A 20458-nucleotide genomic window follows, 5' to 3' on the forward strand; every position below is an offset into this window, starting at 1 on the left:
TGTGATTCAGAGAATCTCTGTGTTTAAGGAACAAGGCAGACGGTCTTGGGGCCCTCAGGGGCCACTGCATTAAAACAGGCATGATTCTGTACTGGAAATCACTGCATGGGCTCAGGAACATTCCAGAAATCATTGTCTGTCTACACAGTTGGCTGTGCCATCCACCAATGACAGTTAAAGCTGGATCATGGAGAGAAGAAGCCATATGTGAACAAGATCCAGAGATGCTGCTGTCTTCTCTGGGCCAAAACTCATTTAAAATGGACTGGGTCTGCATGGAAAACTGTTCTGTGGTCAGATCAACCAAAATTTAAATGCCATGTCCTGCAGTCCTGGGTGCTGAACTGGCCTGCCTGCAGTCCAGACCTTTCATCAATAGAAAACATTTGGAGCATCAGAAAACAAAACAAACAAAAAAAAAACCAGCAAAGAAGACAGAGGACAGCTGGAATCCAACATCAGACAAGAATGGGACAACATTGCTCTCCCAGAACTCTTGGTCTCCTCCCTTCACAGACGTTTACAGACTGTTGTTACAAGAAGAGGGGATGATATACAATAGTAAACATGACCCTGTCCCTACTTTTTCAAGACGTGTTGACGCCATCAAACTCAAAATGAGCTAATATTTTCATGAAATGGTAAAATGTCTCAGTTTCAACGTCTGTTTATGTTCTGGAGTGAATAAAATATGAGTTTATGAGATTCGACAATCATTGACTTTACATTGATTTTACACAGTGTCCCAACTTTTTTGGAATTAGGGTTGTAGTTTGTTTTCCTTTTTGGTGTACATCGTTTTATAAATTTTCCTGTCTCTGTTATTACATGCTATTCTTTAATTAAGGCCACATAATTGTGTCTCCAAACTGAAACTGTGATTTTCCTCCATGGCTGTGTTTTTAAATCACAGTTTTGCGGCGCAGAAGTGTTATCGAGATATTGGCTTCCAAAATGGGCTGGTTCGTAAATTGCCAGAAGAAAATCACATTTGGTCTGTTTGCATGAATAAATTTATCCGTGGTTAGCTTGCATATGTGTGTGAGAGTGTTGATGTGTGTGTGTTTCTGTGTGTTTACTCAAGCAGCCAATTCAGCGCCTCACAATCAGATGTTAAAGCGATTACTCCGTTTCCATTTAGGAGACCCAGAATATAATGCTGTTATGTGGGTTAGCAGCAGGAGTAGAGTTATACTTAGAATCAGGAATGAAGCGTCATTTAATGATCTGTTTTCCCTCAGACGCTTAGTGAACTTTAATGTGCTTGTCATACCATTGCTCCTATTTTAAGTTGAGTCTCAGATCCTCTGGAAAACAAAGAAGAACGCCTCAGATAGCAGTTGCTTTCTGGCAGGTTCCATGTGCAAAGCTATGAAGAGGAATGTATTTTATTCTCAGTCAGTCCTTACTCGTTCATATTTCATGTTTACTTTTAATTTTTTTTAACAAAGCACCATTCACTTATTGTTCCCATCTGTGTAATCTTTGTAGAGGGTCACTTTCTCATTTCTGTCCCATTTCAGGCCGCGCCAGTATTCGTCCGATGAAAAACATCACAGCGATTGCAGGGCGGGACGCTTTCATACACTGCCGTGTGATTGGCTACCCTTACTACTCCATAAAGTGGTACAAAAACTCTGCACTGCTGCCCTTCAACCACAGACAGCGAGCATTTGAAAACAACGGCACGCTGAAGCTAACAAATGTGCAGCAGGGCGATGCTGGGGAGTATAACTGCAAGGTGATGGTCCAGCCCAACAAGATGGACTCCCAGAGCGTCCATCTTCGTGTGAGAGGTGAATACAGAAAAAGCTCATTGAGCTGATGATGCTTTTCAGAGTTTAAGCGGCTTTGTTCAGTGGAATTCTTTGCTTTCTGAGAATTACATTACAAAATAAATCCAACTACCCTGTGTTTTTTTGTAAGATGCAGCTCAGAGTTAGGTGGCTAAACCATTTAAAATACCTAACAGTGCACCATGCTTGTGCTGACTTGTCTGTGTTTATATCAGTCAGTGTGTTTCCATGGCTGTTGCAGTTTTAACCAATAGAAAAACCTCACTGATGCACCATGAGTCACAGTCCAACACTGCATTGTTCGTACATGCCCGTCAGTCTGTGTACAGCTGTTACTAAGCTAGCAGAGCTAACCATGCTGACAGGACCTGCTGCGTAGTGTCAAGAAGGCTGGCTGCCATGTCAGGAAAAGGAGGTCCATGTTTTCAGCAGTCACAGATTTCTTAATTAGAAATGTAACATGGATTTATCAAAGCTGTCAAAATAATGTTGGACTTTAAATGTCTATATTCTTAAACTGAAAGGAAACATTTTTTGAGTTCTGTTAAATTAAATAACTTGAACATGCCACCAAATAAACACAAAAAAAAAATAATAAAAAAAAAACGAGAAAATGGTATTTATATCTTATTACTTTGCCTCTCTGCTTACAAACAGACATAAACACTTTAAGATCATATTAATGACAACAGCCTAAGGATATGATTCGAATGACAGACTCTTATAGTGGGATTCTGCTTTTATTATGTCTTTTTGAAATTATTTTATCCAAGAGGAGCCACAAGTCAGCCTCAGCCTCTTAACCCTTTACCTACTGAGTCTAAAAATGGTGATTTGGACATATTTTGTTATTGTGGCTGTAAAATAGTCAGGAAATGCCCTAAGTCTGAGAGCTTTGGTCCCTTTTCCCAGGAGTACTTGAACTTGACTTTTCAACATCTGGTTAATGATTATTGCACATTATATGGAATTGCAGTTTAAAAGAAGAAAAACACAAAAACAGATTTGTTTTTCATGGCTTTTATGAGGAGAAATGTTATTGCTCATGAAGTTTTGATTTGACATTAGAAATGTGAACCTATACATGTTTAGAACAATCAGCAGTCATTTTTGAGTCTAGGACTCTGGGTGTGCAAAACACAGTGCAAAAGATAACTATATACATAGGAGACAATTAGTGCAAATAAAGGTGGAAAAATGCATTCTCAACATTCTCAGTAAAATATTGTTATTGCACATGACAGACACGCACAAATGCCACTATCTAACACTATTTTTAGAAAACTAAACACCACTCTCGCTTGCTCTCCTTTTACTCTCTTCCTTCACTCTCCTTTCTCACTCGTCTTCTGCCAAAGCTGCCGTTTTCGCAGTGCTGTTCAACATTACTGTATTATATATACCACACATCATATATTGCCCGAAAACACAGATTCTCAGCTCTCTGTCAGCGTTGGAATTTTTTAGATTGAGTAAACTTTCGAGGAGTTACTTATATATGTACTTAATTTTTCCTCTAATCATTAGATTATAATCAGAGAGTTACTAAACCCAGCCAAAGTAAAGATTATCAGCCGTCTGTGTAGAACGTAAACAGGAGAAGTGACGCCATAATCAAGCAACACAGCGAATCAATGCATAAGTTCGTTGCCAACACTTTTAATTATCGTTTTTATCAATTCGTCGTTGCTCGCCATGTTTTAGTCTGCACTGGTAGAGTGACATCACTGATATATATCATTCTCATAGAGAGCTTTGAGATTTGATGTTTCATCTAGTTTTTCCAGGGCCATGAGTGATTATCGGTCAAACTAGATGGGAAAAGGATAACTAGTGAGCCATTTTACCTTGTTATACCGATAATTATGTCCATATTGGTAGAAAATGAATGAAATCTGTTTCTTAATGAACCAGATGAAGGCCACTAAAAGCTAAAATGTGTCTGTTTTATAAAGTTGTTCTCCAGACTTCTACTATTTATGAAGCTTTCTGTTTCCAGGGAACAAGGAATTTCTAGCCTAGCTTTTCCAAACATCCTAGTTTTATACTGGATCCTTACATTATTTTACTTTGCACTCAGAAACAAAATTATTTCACAAATCCCAAAAACTACCAGGTGGCTAGACTCTAGTGAAGGACTTAACCAAGTCCAGAACTATAGTCTCAAAGACGCTGATCACTAGAGCCCTGCACAGGACTGGACCAAGAAAAAGTCCACTTCTGCAGAAGGGACACCTTCAAGCCAGACGGAAGTGTGCTAAGGACAACCTGGAGAAGGATTCTGATACTGGGAGCGTGTCCTCTGGTCAGATGAGACCAAACTAGAGTTCCTCGGTTGTAGAGATGTTAGAGATGTTTGAAGAAAGAAGGGAGAGGCGTATCACCCAAAGAACACCGTCCCCACTGTGAAACATGGAGGATTATGCTGTGGGGATGCTTCAGTGAGTCTGGAACTGGGAATCTGGTAAAGATGGAAGGAACCATGAAGACAGAAGATGTGGAGATTGGAAATAAAAGCCTCAAACAGTCTGGGTCGTCTCTTTGTCTTCAACACAACAACAAGCCAGAACATCTGTGGCTCCCGGTGAAGAACTACCTCCAGAAGGCCAAAGTGAGCATTACTGACTGGCCTGGCCAAATCCCTGACTTCAACCCCATAAAAAAATCTGTTGGGGGAATTGAAGACCAAGGTCCATGCAGAGGACTGTCAAATCTGGAGGAGCTTGAGAGAAGAATGGGCAGGGATTCCTCAGAAGACGAGTCTGGGACTAAAACTACAACAAACGACTGCAGACAGTTATCCAGCAACAAGGAGACAAAACTGACTATTAGCATCAGGGGGATCATCATTCAGACCCTGGGAGTTTCTGTTTCTGTGTGCAAAGTAAAATAATGGTAGCATCCAAAATCAAACTAGGATGTGTGAAAACGCTGAGTTAAAAATGTCTCTCTCTGTTTAACAGCACTGTTGAAATACTGACAAATATTGAAATTTTAATTCCTGATTCTTTTGTGGCTAAAATATGAGTTTAGGAGATCTGATAATCATTTACCAAAAGGGGAGCCACTGAACCATCTTCAAGTGGCGGTTGGCAAATGTTAAACTTTTCCTTTAAACAGAGTCTGTATTAAAATTATTCACTTCTCGTTGAAGGTCTAACCATTTATTCTCAGATAAAGCAGATTTTTTTTTATTATTGAAGTTGGAATAAAAGAAACCTCTGTTAAAAGGTAAATAAATGATAAAACCATACAGAAGGGCATTCATATCATGTTGAATCTTCTAAATTAATCCACCTTACATTCATTAGTATCCCAGGGTACCTAATGTAGACTGTATCAGTGCAGCTAAGTGGCTGCTCTCCACTGAGATCTCCCAGCAGCAATAGGTTATACAAGCACAGGCTTTCCCATTATGCCCCATTTCCTTCCTGCTGTACAGTGGGCTTGATTGTTGTCACTATATTACACTTTCCATTGGTTTGGAGGAAACAGAGGGGAAAGAAAGTGAGAGCTAAAGAGAGAGTGATGGTATAAAGCAACACTTCCCAGAGGTGCTATAGTGAGCAAGTGCATTTGTTAATTTACTCTGCTCATGCTTAAAATGCGGAAGTGTCTTTGGGGATCCCTTGAGTCCATTATCTCCACTTTGTTGTGAATTAAATAAGGTGCTAAAGTGCTGCTTATTTCAGCGTTATTTGAACTCACTGGATACTCAAACAAAAATGACTTGCATGATGGCTGGAGGTTTCCCAGTGAATAGAGCTCAGGCAATTTAAGCAGATCTTATTTTATAATGGTGCTATTCTGTGATTCAGTCTGATTGATGATTCATTTTTCTTTATGGAAGTTATTCCTGTAGTCAGTGTTTTAGACTGGTGGAGGTTTGTAAACAGGTGATTATGTAGGTTATTTAATTATTAGGTGAATACTACTTTTACAACAAAAGCAGAAGAAGTTCAGGTTTTATTTCAAGCAGCCAAAATGATCGTCTCAAAGTCTTTTCTGTCCTTTTTTCTGTGCTCTTGTAGCTCCTTCTGTGAAAGGACAACATGTTCCAGTCTGAAAAGACTAGGAATTATAGCAGAATGCTTTACTATTCAGGTCTTTTATGTTCCTTCAGTGATCTCTTCAAAGCAAGACAGTCAGGAGATTGTGGGATTACTCTCAGAAAAGGACAGAGTTACAACATTCAGGGAATGAAGGTTGCCTTTGAAACCTGCTGAAATCATATTGGATCAATGTTTCTCTTCCTTCCCTCTCTCCCTATGTCTGCAGTCCCTCCCTACATCCAACCCTTCGAGTTCCAGCGTTTCACCATCGGTCAACGTGTATTCATTCCCTGCGTGGTCATGTCAGGCGATCGGCCTCTGGACATCACCTGGCAGAAAGATGGAAGGCCGATCCCCGCCAGCCTGGGCGTGACTGTGGACAACATTGACTTCACCAGCTCTCTGCGTATCTCCAACTTGACGCCGGATCACAACGGCAACTACACCTGCATCGCCCGCAACGAGGCGGCTGCTGTAGAGCACCAGAGTCAGCTCATTGTGAGAGGTGAGGAAGCATCCTACATTATAACTAACACCTAGTGGGTTCTTTTAAAGGGTAGTATGTGCACAGGTTTTCACTTTAGACAACCACTGCAGGTTGCAGCATAAAAAAGAAAATGCCAGGAATCAACGTGTTGATTTTTACATCTGTGTTTACAGTTCCTCCTCAGTTTGTGGTTCAACCTGAGGATCAAGATGGGATCTATGGGAAGACTGTGACTCTGAACTGCTCAGCAGAAGGCTACCCACCACCCACCATTGTATGGGAACACTCCAAAGGTATGTGAAGCACAGCATGCATTACCCATCCAAAATCAAACTGGCAAACAACAGCATTTTTAAATACCAGCTGGGTCAGACTTATCTGACAGATCTTGCACAAATGAGAGAAAATCACGACATGAAACCCACAAAGCATGCTTAAAGGGTGAAACACTTCAACTGTGTTAGACTGCACAGCCAAGCAGACAGCAGCCTGTTCAATTTACATGCATGTAAAATAGGAAAGATTTAGAACTTTTGTGCAAAATCATTCCCTTCCTATGCAAATAGGCTTCATTGTAAAGAGCATCTAATTCACAAAGCCCAGTGCTAATTGCCATATGTGGTTTCATGTAATGCCATTGAGGCCGTTGTGTTAAATAGGCTGTATTTCTCTCTCTCTCTTTATGAACAACCATATCGGTCTCATTAAAAGCTTCTTAGTGATAGTCCACAGTAGAACGTTGCTCTTTGCTGTTTAATTGTCTAATGTGTTAAAACACATGCACTTCTCTGTTCTAACAAATTAGGAGAAGTCATGTCATATTTCCAACATCAGAAGGGAGCCAGCATAAACATAAATCAGCGTCTGTGTTCTCATGGGTTCTCTCTAATAGAGTCAGAGTTCTCGACTGGAGTTTGGATGCTCGTCTCTGCACCAAATCACTTTCAATTCTCAGTCTGAAAAAACTATTTTTTTTTTCTGTCTGACTCTGTCATTGTTGTTTCTTCTGTTGTGTTGATGCAAAGCCAGGTTTGCCACATGGCTACTGTAATGCAAGTAGCCATGTGGCAGCTAGTTGTGCCTAACTGCCAAACTTTGTGGCCATGTTAGCGCCAGCACATGTTAAGTACACATGCTTTGGTTAATGTTGCTAAAACCAAACTCATAGGTGCTAATTCTGCACAAATCTTGGTGCTATAAGCAGGTACAATCTATTCTTTGTAGAATCTCTCCTTTGGTATGTTTTTATTAAGGCTATTGATATGAATTATTAGTAGTGCATGAGACAGATAACCAATATTAGGAACAGATATGCATTTTTCATGACTGTGGCAAAAGTGATACTGCAATAAACAATTTAGCCCTAACTGTGAAAATATCAAACAGCACAGAGAAACACTGTAGCATCAGGAAACGCTGCTACACACCTGTGTCGGTGCCACTCTGGCCTCAGTGTTGGTTGGCTAGTACTTGTATGAGACTGAGGTGAGACTGTAGAGTGAAAACAAGGCCAGAGAAGAAGACATTTCTTGCAGTGGAGCCAAAGCACTAGACCTTTGCATTAAGGGATTTTAGTTGATTATTGATCAGGCTGATAATTGGTCTACCCTAGTTTTAATAGTGATTGCATGTGAAAATATTTACAGAGACCAAACATTAACCCACAGTCAGCACAGCATCAAGCCATATTAAGCAGAGTTGCAAGGAAAACCCTGCTATTAGCAGGCAGAGTTCTAAAGCAACTGGAAAACCTCAGTTACATGTAATTTTTTTATCCTGTTCTACTATATAAAGCAGTGGTACTCAACCTTGTAGTAGTACATGTGGTTTAGTTTAGTTTAGTTTATTTAGAGCGCCATTATCTTTAGCATCCTCTCAATCGTAATGATACGATACATACAAGCAGATAAACATACACAAACATAGAGGCATCTTCATCACAGTAAAAAGAACAAACACACCACCCACATCCTAACTACAACACAAAAACACACGTCTACAGACGCCTGTGCAGCTATAATCTACTAGGTAATGTAGTTCATCTGTGCACACACGGGTATAAACAGCATCACAACAAATACACTGTAAACAAGGCTCCATTATTGAATCTACTTATATTTTTGAATTTATAGCCAAGATGGTGACCTTAGGAAAGTCAGTTAATGAAGTTCTTTTTAAGGTCGAACTCTTTAAGTTTCCTTTTATAACTTGTGGTATTTTTCAGCTGTTACATAGTTTGGGAGTTGTTAAAGCCTTAAACAAACTACAGTGTTTAGGACGTACTTTTAATGTGAATGAGCTGCTAGTAGTGATTAGATAGTATCAAAATACATTTTTATCAGTCCAAGTATCTGAAAAAGCCTCCAAAAGTCATCATATCAAGCTAATTATGGTAAGGTAGATCAGTAGGACAACTGAAGCAATGAATCAGTAGATTAAAGCGATTAAAATAATGAGAATATTGTTCCAGAGACGCGTTATAGTATTACAGTGTGGTGACTTTGATGCTTTTCTTGGTGCTGAGTGAAGTACTGTTGGCTGTTTGAGGATTTGTGTGTCAGAGCTGGGTGTGAGCTGAAGTTCTGTGGCTTTATTAAACTGATAAATACACTTTCAGTATTTTTTCATGTCCTATGATTTTCTGTTGTTTTTGGTCATTCTGTGGGGGTGTCTTTTGTTTGATTCCAACTTGTCAGACGTACATTTAGACAAGTTTCACTCGATATTCTGTTATCACAACGTGATCTGTGTGTGGAGGCTCACTGATGATGATCACATGAAACATGATGATCATGAAATAAGAGTGAGGGAGAGCCTTGGCAGGAAACAGATGAAGAACAATACCAAAACGAGGTCAAAGGGATTCAGCTTTGCTTTTAACATGAGACAGCACACCTCTATCAGTGAACTCACTAGAGAGATGCACCTCCTGCAGACTTCACTCTCCTGCACGTGATCACTCTCTCTGGGTTAAGAGACAATTAAATGATAATTTAAGCTTATCATCTCTGTAAAAAAAACATATTGATGTGACTTGCTATTAATCATTTTTAAAGACAGTGTTTTCCTTTTCAAGTTTTTCTGGAGGATTATTTTTTTCCAAGTGAGCCTGAAAAGCACCACAGCTGGTAAAACAGAGAGCATCGTTTGTGGGTTTAGTATCAGCGATTTAAAGAATTCATGAAATGGAAAACAAGAATTTATTATCAGATATAATTTCTAGTGATGCAATGATAATTTTTACTAGAAGGCGGCATTGTGAGTTTTACTTGGCCACATCTTGGCCTCAGGTTGTGTGTCTTGCAGCAGGTGTGGATGAAAGTGCTGTGAGCAGCTGGTCTGCAGTAGTCGTGTTTTTACAGGTGAGTGAGTTCTATTTGCTTTATCCAACATCAACGTATATGTGTTTGATATACAGACGCGCACACAGCCATCTGTACCATCAACATGGGCTCACAGGGTTCCCACCTGCATCATTAGAGAATCATCAGAGAGACAAAAAGAGACAGAGAACAGACCCACAGAGGCAGGGATGGAGCGTCAGCAGACAGGGAGGCTGCAGGTGCGTTCAGCCACTTGAACAGGGCAGATGAAGAGGGGCCCCAGGTGTTTGCTCCATCATCCATATAACCAGGGATGAAAGCTTCACCATCAACTTATGAGGAGTGGTGTGTGAAGATTAGTGTGTGTGTTTTTGCTGGGCACCATGATGAAAGGAATGAAAAAGAATCGGGTTTGTTTTCAACCTTTCATTTCATTGGTTTTTGTTTGTGTGTGTTTGAAAAAAGACCTCCTACCTGATCAATGATGACCCAGCCTGATCAATATGGAGATCAGCTGTGTCATTTGCCCAGCACAGAGCATCTTGGCGTACAGCGTAAGCTTCTTTCCTGTTTTCCACTTGACCTAGTTGTCATTTTTATGCCCGGTACCCACGTTGTTTTCACAGCAAATAAACCCGCTAGTGCCCAGGGGTTTGTTTGTCTTAAATGAGGAATAGTAAGGCGCTGGGCTGGCATGTCTCTGTTTTGAAGAAGCAGAAAACAACATCACCTTAGATCACCTTAAACCTGGTCTGCTACTCAGTGTGTTTATGTTTGTTAGACTACACATTAGAGAGATGGAAATGTACTGAGCTTGTTCCACAAACACAGGTCACACACCTGCTCCACAGTTTAATCAGAGCACGTCTTCAGCTCAGGATTTTTTATGTTTTATGCTTTTTGTTTTTTAACTCTTGGAAATAAGCAAATGAAGCAAACCCCGCATTGAACACAGCAGAATTCACCTCATCCAAGCTAATTACTCGCTCAATTTGTGTGATTGGCCCCACACATTTTTGGTGTTCAGGCCAACGTAGGCGAATTCATGGCTACTCGCTTCTTTACATCGGCTTGACACAACACTTGCTACCTTTTCCAGTAATACTGATAGAGATTCTGGAGTGGGCTCCTCTAAGTGTTAGCTTTCTGTAGAGACCAAGATGTAGCCTGCATGTTGAAGCGTTCAGGAGTAGCAGCCTTTTTATTGTAGGTATATGACCATGTTTAGTAAGGGTCCTTTTTGGGGTCTCCAGTTTGAAATCACCTGGACCTCTCCTCACAAAAACAGAATTAGAACACTCATTTTCTGTTCTAGTTGAGTTTTCCAGCTAATACACTATATTGCCAAAAGTATTCACTCACCCATCCAGATGATGTACACACTTGGACAAAACTGTTGGTACCCCTCTGTTAATGAAAGAAAAACCCACAATGCTCACAGAAATAACTTGAATCTGACAAAAGTGATAATAAATAAAAATTCAATGAAAATTAAACAATGAAAATCAGACATTGCTGTGGTTCAACAGAATTATTCAAAAAAACCAAACTCATGAAACAGGCCTGGACAAAAATGATGGTACCCTTAACTTAGTATTTTGTTGCACAACCTTTTGAGGCAATCACTGCAATCAAACAATTTCTGTCACTCTCAGTGAGACTTCTGCTCCTCTCAGCAGGTATTTTGGCCCACTCCTCATGAGCAAACTGCTCCAGTTGTCTCAGGTTTGAAGGGTGCCCTCTCCAGACGCCATGTTTCAGCTCCTTCCACAGATGTTCAGTAGGATTTAGATCAGGGCTCATAGAAGGCCACTTCAGAATAGTCCAATGTTTTGCTCTTAGCCATTCTTGGGTGTTTTTAGCTGTGTGTTTTGGGTCATTATCCTGTTGCAAGACCCATGACCTGCGACTGAGACCAAGCTTTCTGACACTGGGCTGCACATTTCTCTCTAGAATACCTTGATAGTCTTGAGATTTCATTGTACCCTGCACAGATTCAAGACACCCTGTGCCAGATGCAGCAAAGCAGCCCCAGAACATAACAGAGCCTCCTCCATGTTTCACAGTAGGGACAGTGTTCTTTTCTTGGTATGCTTCATTTTTGCGTCTGTGAACATAGAGCTGATGTGCCTTGCCAAAAAGTTCCAGTTTTGTTTGGTCTGTCCATAGGACATTCTCCCAGAAGCTTTGTGGCTGGTCAACATGCAGTTTGGCAAATTCCAGTCTGGCTTTTTTATGATTTGTTTTCAGCAGTGGTGTCCTCCTTGGTCGTCTCCCATGAAGTCCACTTTGGCTCAAACAAGGACGGCTGGTGCGATCTGACACTGATGTACCTTGACCTTGGAGTTGACCTTTAATGTCTTTGGAGGTTGTTCTGGGCTCTTTTGTTACCATTCCTATTATCCGTCTCTTTGATTTGTCATCAATTTTCCTCCTGTGGCCACGTCCAGGGAGGTTGGCTATGATCCCGTGGATCTTAAATTTCTGAATATGTGCAACTGTAGTCCCAGGAACATCAAGCTGCTTAGAGATGGTCTTATAGCCTTTACCTTTAACATGCTTGTCTATCATTTTCTTTCTAATCTCCTGAGACAACTCTCTCCTTGGCTTCCTCTGGTCCATGTTTAGTGTGGTACACACCATGTCACCAAACAGCACAGTGACTACTTGTCACCCTTTAAATAGGCCGACTGACTGATTACAAGTTTGTAGACACCTGTGATGCTAATTAGAGGACACTCCTTGGTTGAACATGTCCCTATGGTCACATTATTTTCAGTCTTTTCTAGGGGTACCATCATTTTTTTCCAGGCCTGTTTCATGAGTTTGTTTTTTAAAATAATTCTGTTGAACCACAGTTCAAAAGCAATGTCTGATTTTCATTGTTTAATTTTCATTGAATTTTTATTTATTATCACTTTTGTCAGATTCAAGTTATTTCTGGGAGCATTGTGGGTTTTTCTTTCATTAACAGAGGGGTACCAACAGTTTTGTCCATGTGTGTAAATCAGGTGTTCCAATCACTTCCATGTCCACAGGTGTATAAAATCATCACCTAGGCATGCAGACTGTTTCTACAAACATTAGTGAAAGAATGGCTCGCTCTCAGGAGCTCAGTGAATTCCAGCGTGGTACTGTGATAGGATGCCACCTGTGCAACAAGTCCAGTGGTGAAATTTCCTGGCTCCTAAATATTCCACAGTCAACTGTCAGTGGTATTATAACAAAGTGGAAGCCATTGGGAACCACAGCAACTCAGCCACCAAGTGGTAGGCCACGTAAAATGACGGAGTGGGGTCAGAGGATGCAGAGGTGCATAGAGCGTGGAGGTCACCAACTTTCTGCAGAGTCATTCGCTACAGACCTCCAAACTTCATGTGGCCTTCAGATTAGCTCAAGAACAGTGGTAGAGAGCTTCATGAATGGGTTTCCATGGCCGAGCAGCTGCATCAAAGCCATACATCACCAAGTGCAATGCAAAGCGGCAGATGCAGTGGTGTAAAGCACGCCGCCACTGGACTCTAGAGCAGTGGAGACACCTTCTCTGGAGTGACAAATCGCACTTGTCTATCTGGCAATCTGATGGACCAGTCTGGGTTTGGTGGTTGCCAGGAGAACGGTCCTTTGTCTGACTGCATTCTGCCAAGTGTAAAGTTTGGTGGAGGGGGAATTATGGTGTGGGCTTGTTTTTCAGGAGCTGGGCTTGGCCCCTTAGTTCCAGTCAAAGGAACTCTGAATGCTTCAGCATACCAAGAGATTCTGGACAATTCCATGCTCCCAACTTTGTGGGAACAGTTTGGGGATGGCCCCTTCCTGTTCCAACATGACTGTGCACCAGTGCACAAAGCAAGGTCCATAAAGACATGGAGGAGAGAGTTTGGTGTGGATCAACTTGACTGGCCTGCACAGAGTCCTGGCCTCAACCCCATAGAACACCTTTGGGATGAATTAGAGCGGAAACTGAGAGCCAGGCCTTCTGGTCCAACATCAGTGTGTGACCTCACAAATGTGCTTCTGGAAGAATGGTCAAAAATTCCCATAAACACACTCCTAAACCTTGTGGAAAGCCTTCCCAGAAGAGTTGAAGCTGTTATAGCTGCAAAGGGTGGACCCACGTCAGATTAAACCCTATGGATTAAGAATGGGATGTCACTGAAGTTCATATGTGAGTCAAGGCAGGTGAGCAAATACTTTTGGCAACATAGTGTACCTCCAGCTGTAATCATCTACAGGCCTCTGATTTATGTTAAAAATTCAGACAGGGAACAAATCTTGTGTTTTTGTTTGATTTCTCACACAAGCATCACCTACAGACAGTCTGGTAGTTTGAGAAGAAACTTTAGAATGTTTTTTGTTTTTTTTTTAAGTTTGTATTTGCTTGTAATCAAAATGGTTCAAACATTGGATGTAAAAACATCGATCCATACCCATTCTTTCATTTTACTAAGGGGTTAAATGGAACAGAGGGCTGAGAGACAAAGTGTTCATTTACTCCCTGTCTTTTCTGATCACTGCTAATGTTGTGGGAATGATTTAGTGAAATAAAACGCCCTGCTGCAGCATATTTCAGGCAGTGTTTTGTGTGCTCTGCATGTTCAGAGGCATAATAGGACAGGAGTTTAAAGAATCATCTGGATTTTTGTTTATTAAAGAATTAAGGAGTGTGTGTAATACTCTTAGAGAGGATGGGAGCAGCTGCTCTGATGGGTTTGACTGATGTTACACCTGAAAACACCCCTGTGTATAAGCATTACCCATCATTTGTGCCAGGGTTGTGCCCCATCAGAATAGGTCCCTCAGAGTTTAACCTCAGTTTTTGTGATCCAGTTGGCCAGGTTCTTGGTAGGTTTAGTGTTTTTTGGCTTCATCATTTATTTCTTCCTCAGATCCACATCTTTCCTGATGCTCTAATTTATTTTGTTGCACAATAGATTAGTCAACACCAAGAGCCAAAAAAATCACCTCCCTTAGAAATAAAAGGGTGTTGGCTGGGATGCTATCTCCAAACTGTTGCAGACCGGTGTGCAGTCTGTCCAGAGAATGACTGTCTGGTATCTTTAGACTCACACAAAAGGAGCTAAGAGCGAGATGAGTATCTCTGGGAGATATGGAACAGTAAAGGTCAACTGCTATTAGCATAACGACGAGCACCATTTGGATATGCAAAATCCATAATTCAAGGAAGACCCCCCACTGGCCCCCACTCTTCCTCCCTCTCTCCCCCTCTCTCAGAGCCAGGGGAGCAGGAACAAAGTCACCACTTGACCCTTTGCTAGCCACAGCCACTTGACTGCATTTTAATTAAAAGCAAAACCCACAGCTCGCTAAATAGCCTAATCTCTACACGCTTACTTTAACACGAGCTCATGCAACGTCTGGCTCAGTTCACACGTGTTTAATACTACATGAGCAAGGTGGAACACAGTGCTTTCATTATTAGAAGGGCAGGCCACCTAAAGGATGTTAGTCCTATAATTTGTCATCAGGGACATTTCCTTAAGATTTAACCCCGTCATTGAAGACTGTGCAGTCTGACAGTCAAGCAAGGGGGAAATTTTATTTTCTGATGATATACAGAAAAATGACCAAAATATTCCAACGTCAAGGCCATGAATGGTTTTGTGATGGATGTTAAAGTCATTTTAATGAATATTTCACAGTATTATTTTATTCTTATTAATTTTTTTGTCTATTTTCTTTGCACTAATCCTATTTATTATTATTATTATTATTATTATTATTATTATTATTATTATTATTATTATCATTGTTATTATTATTATTATTATTATTGTCATTATCATAATCTTATTATTATTATCATTATAATTATTGTTGTTGTTATTATTATTTATTTTTTCCACTTTTTTCTTTTCCCGTGTCTCACTCTATTCTCTCTTCACTAGTACTGTTCTGTCCTTTGTCACGCAGTAAAAAAAAAAATCACTGTTGTAAAAGGGCAAGAAAAGAACAGATGGAATCATCAGTATTATTCCTCTGCTCACCCTCCTCTCCTCTTGTATTTATCCACATGAATCAAAAGTGCATCTGAATGAAAATAATTATATAATTCAGTGAAGATGGCATTACTACAGTCATGCTCACCGCTTGTTTTATTGAATGATGATGAGGGCCATCACTTTGAATGAAAAGTTGTTTTTCCTCTCTCCTTTTGTACAGGATGGTCCAGTATATCCTGTGCTAAAGATGACAATAAAGGAAGCAACAGAGCTTCTTTCCTCACCTTTTAGAGAATTCAGACAGCTCTTATCACGGCCAATGCTCAAATACTTCTGGGTCATTTCCCTCAGTCAGGAACCTGCCCATGTAAAAATGTCTTCTCAGTTAGACTGTGTTCTTCTTAAACGCCTTAAATTGTGCTCTAAGATCATTTATGTAATCATCGTTGTTTCACCGTCTAGGTCTGTTAAATCTGCAGATACTAAAAGTGTATGATAAACTAGAGAATCAACACACAGGACTAAGTATTGTGAGGAAAATGTGTCCTGGCTTCTGCTAACATCTTTGGTTGTGACTGGTCTATCCCAGAGCTGAAGGCCAACAGCAGTGCAAAGCCTCACTCTGCTCTCCTCCTGCTCTGCCTGTTGTTCCACTGCACCAATCTGCTGTCTTGTTAAACATGAGCATTATGTCTGTTGTGATTGCATCACACCAGCAGCTTGCCCTGCTTCACTCTGCTCAGCAGCTGTTTGGGTGATTTAAGGATTTAGGCCCAGTGTTAAGAAACATGTTTACAATCCTCCCTAAATCTGACGGGCTTTGTCATCAAATTTGTAAACACAGACGCATGGTCAAATTCACACACAACCACAAACGCACACAGCACGAACACGCCAGAGCTCAACTTAACGTCTACCAGGCTAGTCACTAGTCTGAGATTAACAGGTTCATAGACAGGCATGTATACACTGTAAGAAACACACTAAAATGTGTTATTAATTTAGAGAACCTAATGTTTTTTTCCATTCTCTCTCTTTCTCCTCTTTTGTCCCTGATCTTCTCGTGCTTCAGGTGCTGGGGTCCCCCAGTTTCAGCCCATACCCCTGAACAGCGGCTCTCGTGTCCAGCTGCTGAGCAATGGTTCGCTCCTAATCAAGCATGTGCTGGAGGATGACAGTGGCTTCTACCTGTGTAAGGTCAGCAACGACGTGGGAGCTGATGTCAGCAAGTCCATGTACCTCACCGTCAAAAGTAAGGGCCTCCGCCTGATGCACGATCGATAGCAGCTGATGGGCAGTAATCACTCTGCTTTTCAGTGTCCCAGTCGGAGCAGGGGCAGGGGGTTTTCACAAAGGATTCCTGAATAACTCTCTGTAACGTTGTTTAGCAAGGGTGATCCCGCAGATTTAATATGCAGGTTGTGCAAATGTTTAACTTGATTCTAAAGCAGGGACGGGCAACTTCAGTGACTGAGAGGGCCACAGTATTTTTATTCTCACTGCTAGAGGACAAAATTGTTACCAAGTGTGCGATGCTCTAAATTTTACATCTTCTATTACTTTGAATTTAACAAAAGAACAAAAATATATTTCTCTAATCATGCAAATACAAACAGTAATGCTTAGTTTGATCCTCATACCACAGGATTTAAGCCGGTATGATGTGTTTCATTGCAGTGAAGATAAATGTTAGCAGATATCTTCATATCTTTGACTAAACTAGAAAGTGCATTTAATAATGCATACTATGAAAGCCAACATGTCTTCCTGCATACATGTTAGTCAAAGATAATTCTAGAAATGTTGCTATTTTCTCACATTTCCATAGTAGATTTGATTATGTTTTCCTCATTTCTACAATTTCTATTTAATTTGAATTTAACTTGAAGGCCACAGTGAGTGAAGGGGAGGGCCGCATGTGGCCCCTGGGCCGCCAGTTTCCCACCACTGATCTAAAGGATCTCAGTAGCTCGTGATGAGCTCCAGATAAAATCAGAGCTGCCAGTGGTTAATCATCAGCATAACGATTTTTCATTGATTCCTAATGAGGACAGAAATTTGAAAATAGTCATAAAAACCTTTAAATTCTGTTTTATTTATTCATATAAGAGCCTACAGCCCATAGATGGCATGATGAATACCAAGCCACATCTATGGAGTTACATAAGTCAGGAGCTTTGCTGGTGTGAATAAAAGTTTCTTATAGATTTAAAGCAGGGGTGTGTATTGTGGCTCTGGCTAAAGTATTTTTTAGACAGTGTGGCTCTTTGGTAGAATAAGGTTGAGTTCCACTGGTCTAACTGTTGCAGTTACAGGGTGGAACTGTGAATTAGCATTTTAAAGGGGCACTATGTAGTTTTGGGGAAGACATTTTTAATCAAACAAGAAAAATCTTAATTGGTTGGTTTTCACGTGTCGGCAAAATGTCTTCAGTTTCGTGATGAATAAACCAAATAAAAACAGAAGAAAAGCACCGTTTTATACTTGGTGCATATGTAGCAGACCCCACCACCTCTCTAGTGTCAGTGTTTTGCTGACCTCATTTTCCTCTGAGAACAGTTGGTTTCATCAGTTATGAAAAAAATATTTCTGAGTTTGTATTATTACCTTATTAGTATTGTAAATATGAAATTCCTGACTTTGAATTTCTTCAGAAAACAACCTGCTGGGGTTTCACACAGCACTGATCAGTACAAAGTTAAATATAATTTTCAGTGGGCTAACACATAGCTAATAAATACAGTTTTCTTGGATTTTAGTTCTTTTTATGTTGTGAGCAAAATGTAAGCACTCGACAGCCAGAAAAAAAAAACCTCCTAGACAGGGCAAGTAGGAATTTAGATGGGGCAAGTAGATTTGGGAAGCACTTGCCCTGAAGGGCAAATAGGCAAAAACCTTAACGTTGGACCCTGTTATGTATGTTGAATTTGAATGAAGCTGATTTATACTCAGTAATCTAATGAATGAATCTACCCTGTATATTAAAGCATCTTTATTCCATGTAGATGCATGGGTGTTTTACTGCCTTATTCAGCAGTCAGCATGTAAATGACCCCGACTACTGGTCTCCTACCTCCAGTGAGCATTCGCATGTAGCTCCACCATAGCTCTAGGAGTGTCTTCTCATTTTTATGGTGATCAGATGCGAGTTGGGCCGACCTCCCCTGTGCTAATGTTGTCTAATTGGAGCACAAGGAGCCCACAGTCAGGCAGCCCTGTCTTTGTCTCTATTTTCTTCTTCTCTCTCTTCAAAGTCCACATAGAAGTATGTTAAAAATATTTACAGTACAAGAACATCACAACAACTTTAGGGAGTGTGATAGGATAGAAGTTGGTCCTGACCCTAATCCCTGACCTCTCTGTACAAAGAGAAACTAGCTGAATAATTTGTGAAGAACTTTCCTTCTGGATAAATCAGGGCTTGTTATCATTAATATCAGCTGGCATGTCATGGATATTCATGTGTCACTGTAATTAAGCCTCACAGTGAACATGGTTGGGAGCTGCTTCTGTACGAGGCTCTCAGGCTACAGCAGAAGGCTTTCTGTGTTTTCATAGGTCAGTATGCTGACACTAGCACCCAGTTGCTATGCAGCCAGTTTGACCTATGGCTGTGCTTACACTTCTTCTTCTTCCATTTTTCACCAGGAGAGACTAAAACTGTGGATGCATCTACAGCAGAGTCCACTGGCATTCCTTAATCCGACTGTGAAGCTTGATTTATTTGTTTTAATATTGAATTATAAAAGTCAATAAGGTCTTGTGTCATCTCAGGAGGGAGCACTGTCGAGCTGTTGTGGCCTACTTTTTCTCCCATGTTGGAGTGTGTGTGTGCGTGTGTGTGCCGTATACACACAAACAGAGACTGTGCTCAGCCTCCTTGACACCAATCCCCCTGCTCCACCCTGCTGAGAGCCCTCTGCTGTTGGACATACAGTATGCTTCTGTTTGGAGATAAACAACACAGAGGACGCACTAACAAGGGCAGTGGTTTCTGGAAGTAAAGGTTTGGTAGTGTGCATCTTACAGTGAGGAAGGAGATGAGAGGAAGATTACCAGGTAGAGATTCAGTTTAATGATCATTAAACTTCATTAGAGTTGGATGGAAACGAAAACAAAGAAAGAGAAGGTGTCGACTGGATGAAGACTCTGCTGACGCTCAAGGCTTTGGTTCACTCCTCTTATCTGACTTGCTAGCTTTACTGCTCAATACTAATGCTGGCATTTCATAACTAGTGGTTTCTTTACACTAGCTGTATCGGTAACAGAGTACACAATTCATTTCAAATATCAAAAACATCAGTTTTATAATGATTTGTACTAATGCATTAGGTTTGCATTGAATCTGCTCTTCCCTAATTATAAATACAATTACGATGCATGCATTTAAAACAAAGTCTTAAAATTCTTTATTTTTAAACAACGATTATGCATCATGTTTGATAGGTACCATGCACAGAATCCAGAATATCAGTTCTTACTTTTAGAAACAGTGAACTTTTTTTTTTTTTTTACTAATTATCTAAAAATTCTGACAAATGGAGCTCTATCCTGCACCTTTCTTAGTCTCATAAGGAAACAGTGCATAAGTTTATGTTAGTTTTCATCTGAAGAGGGTAAATTTAACCCTGTAAGACCCAAATATAGAAAAAAATGAGCAACATTTTTTTTGAACCAGTCAGATATTGCTTTAGGAGGCCTCTGATGTAGAAATTAAAGATTTTTCAAAATTTTTACGTTTTAGTAAGTTTCTAGGGAGACGTAATATTGCAACGTTGGGCCAAAGTGGGAGCAGAATCTCTGTGTTCGTACTCCTTTGTCTGAACAGACAGAGGCCTAC

The 20458-nt window shown here is 40.5% G+C and overlaps 1 protein-coding gene across 2 annotated transcripts in view; it reads left to right on the plus strand.

Annotated features, from left to right (window-relative positions):
- Positions 1 to 20458, plus strand: part of dscamb (Down syndrome cell adhesion molecule b) — a 243532-nt gene that overhangs the window by 167772 nt on the left and 55302 nt on the right. For both annotated transcript variants that reach the window (XM_041814159.1, XM_041814168.1), the window contains exons 8-11: positions 1524 to 1796; positions 6075 to 6353; positions 6509 to 6628; positions 16691 to 16870. In XM_041814159.1, coding sequence (XP_041670093.1) covers positions 1524 to 1796; positions 6075 to 6353; positions 6509 to 6628; positions 16691 to 16870 — 852 coding nt within the window. The remainder of the gene's footprint in view (positions 1 to 1523; positions 1797 to 6074; positions 6354 to 6508; positions 6629 to 16690; positions 16871 to 20458) is intronic.

The sequence above is a fragment of the Cheilinus undulatus genome, linkage group 2 (assembly GCF_018320785.1).
Source record: "Cheilinus undulatus linkage group 2, ASM1832078v1, whole genome shotgun sequence".
Taxonomy (NCBI): Eukaryota; Metazoa; Chordata; class Actinopteri; order Labriformes; family Labridae; genus Cheilinus; species Cheilinus undulatus.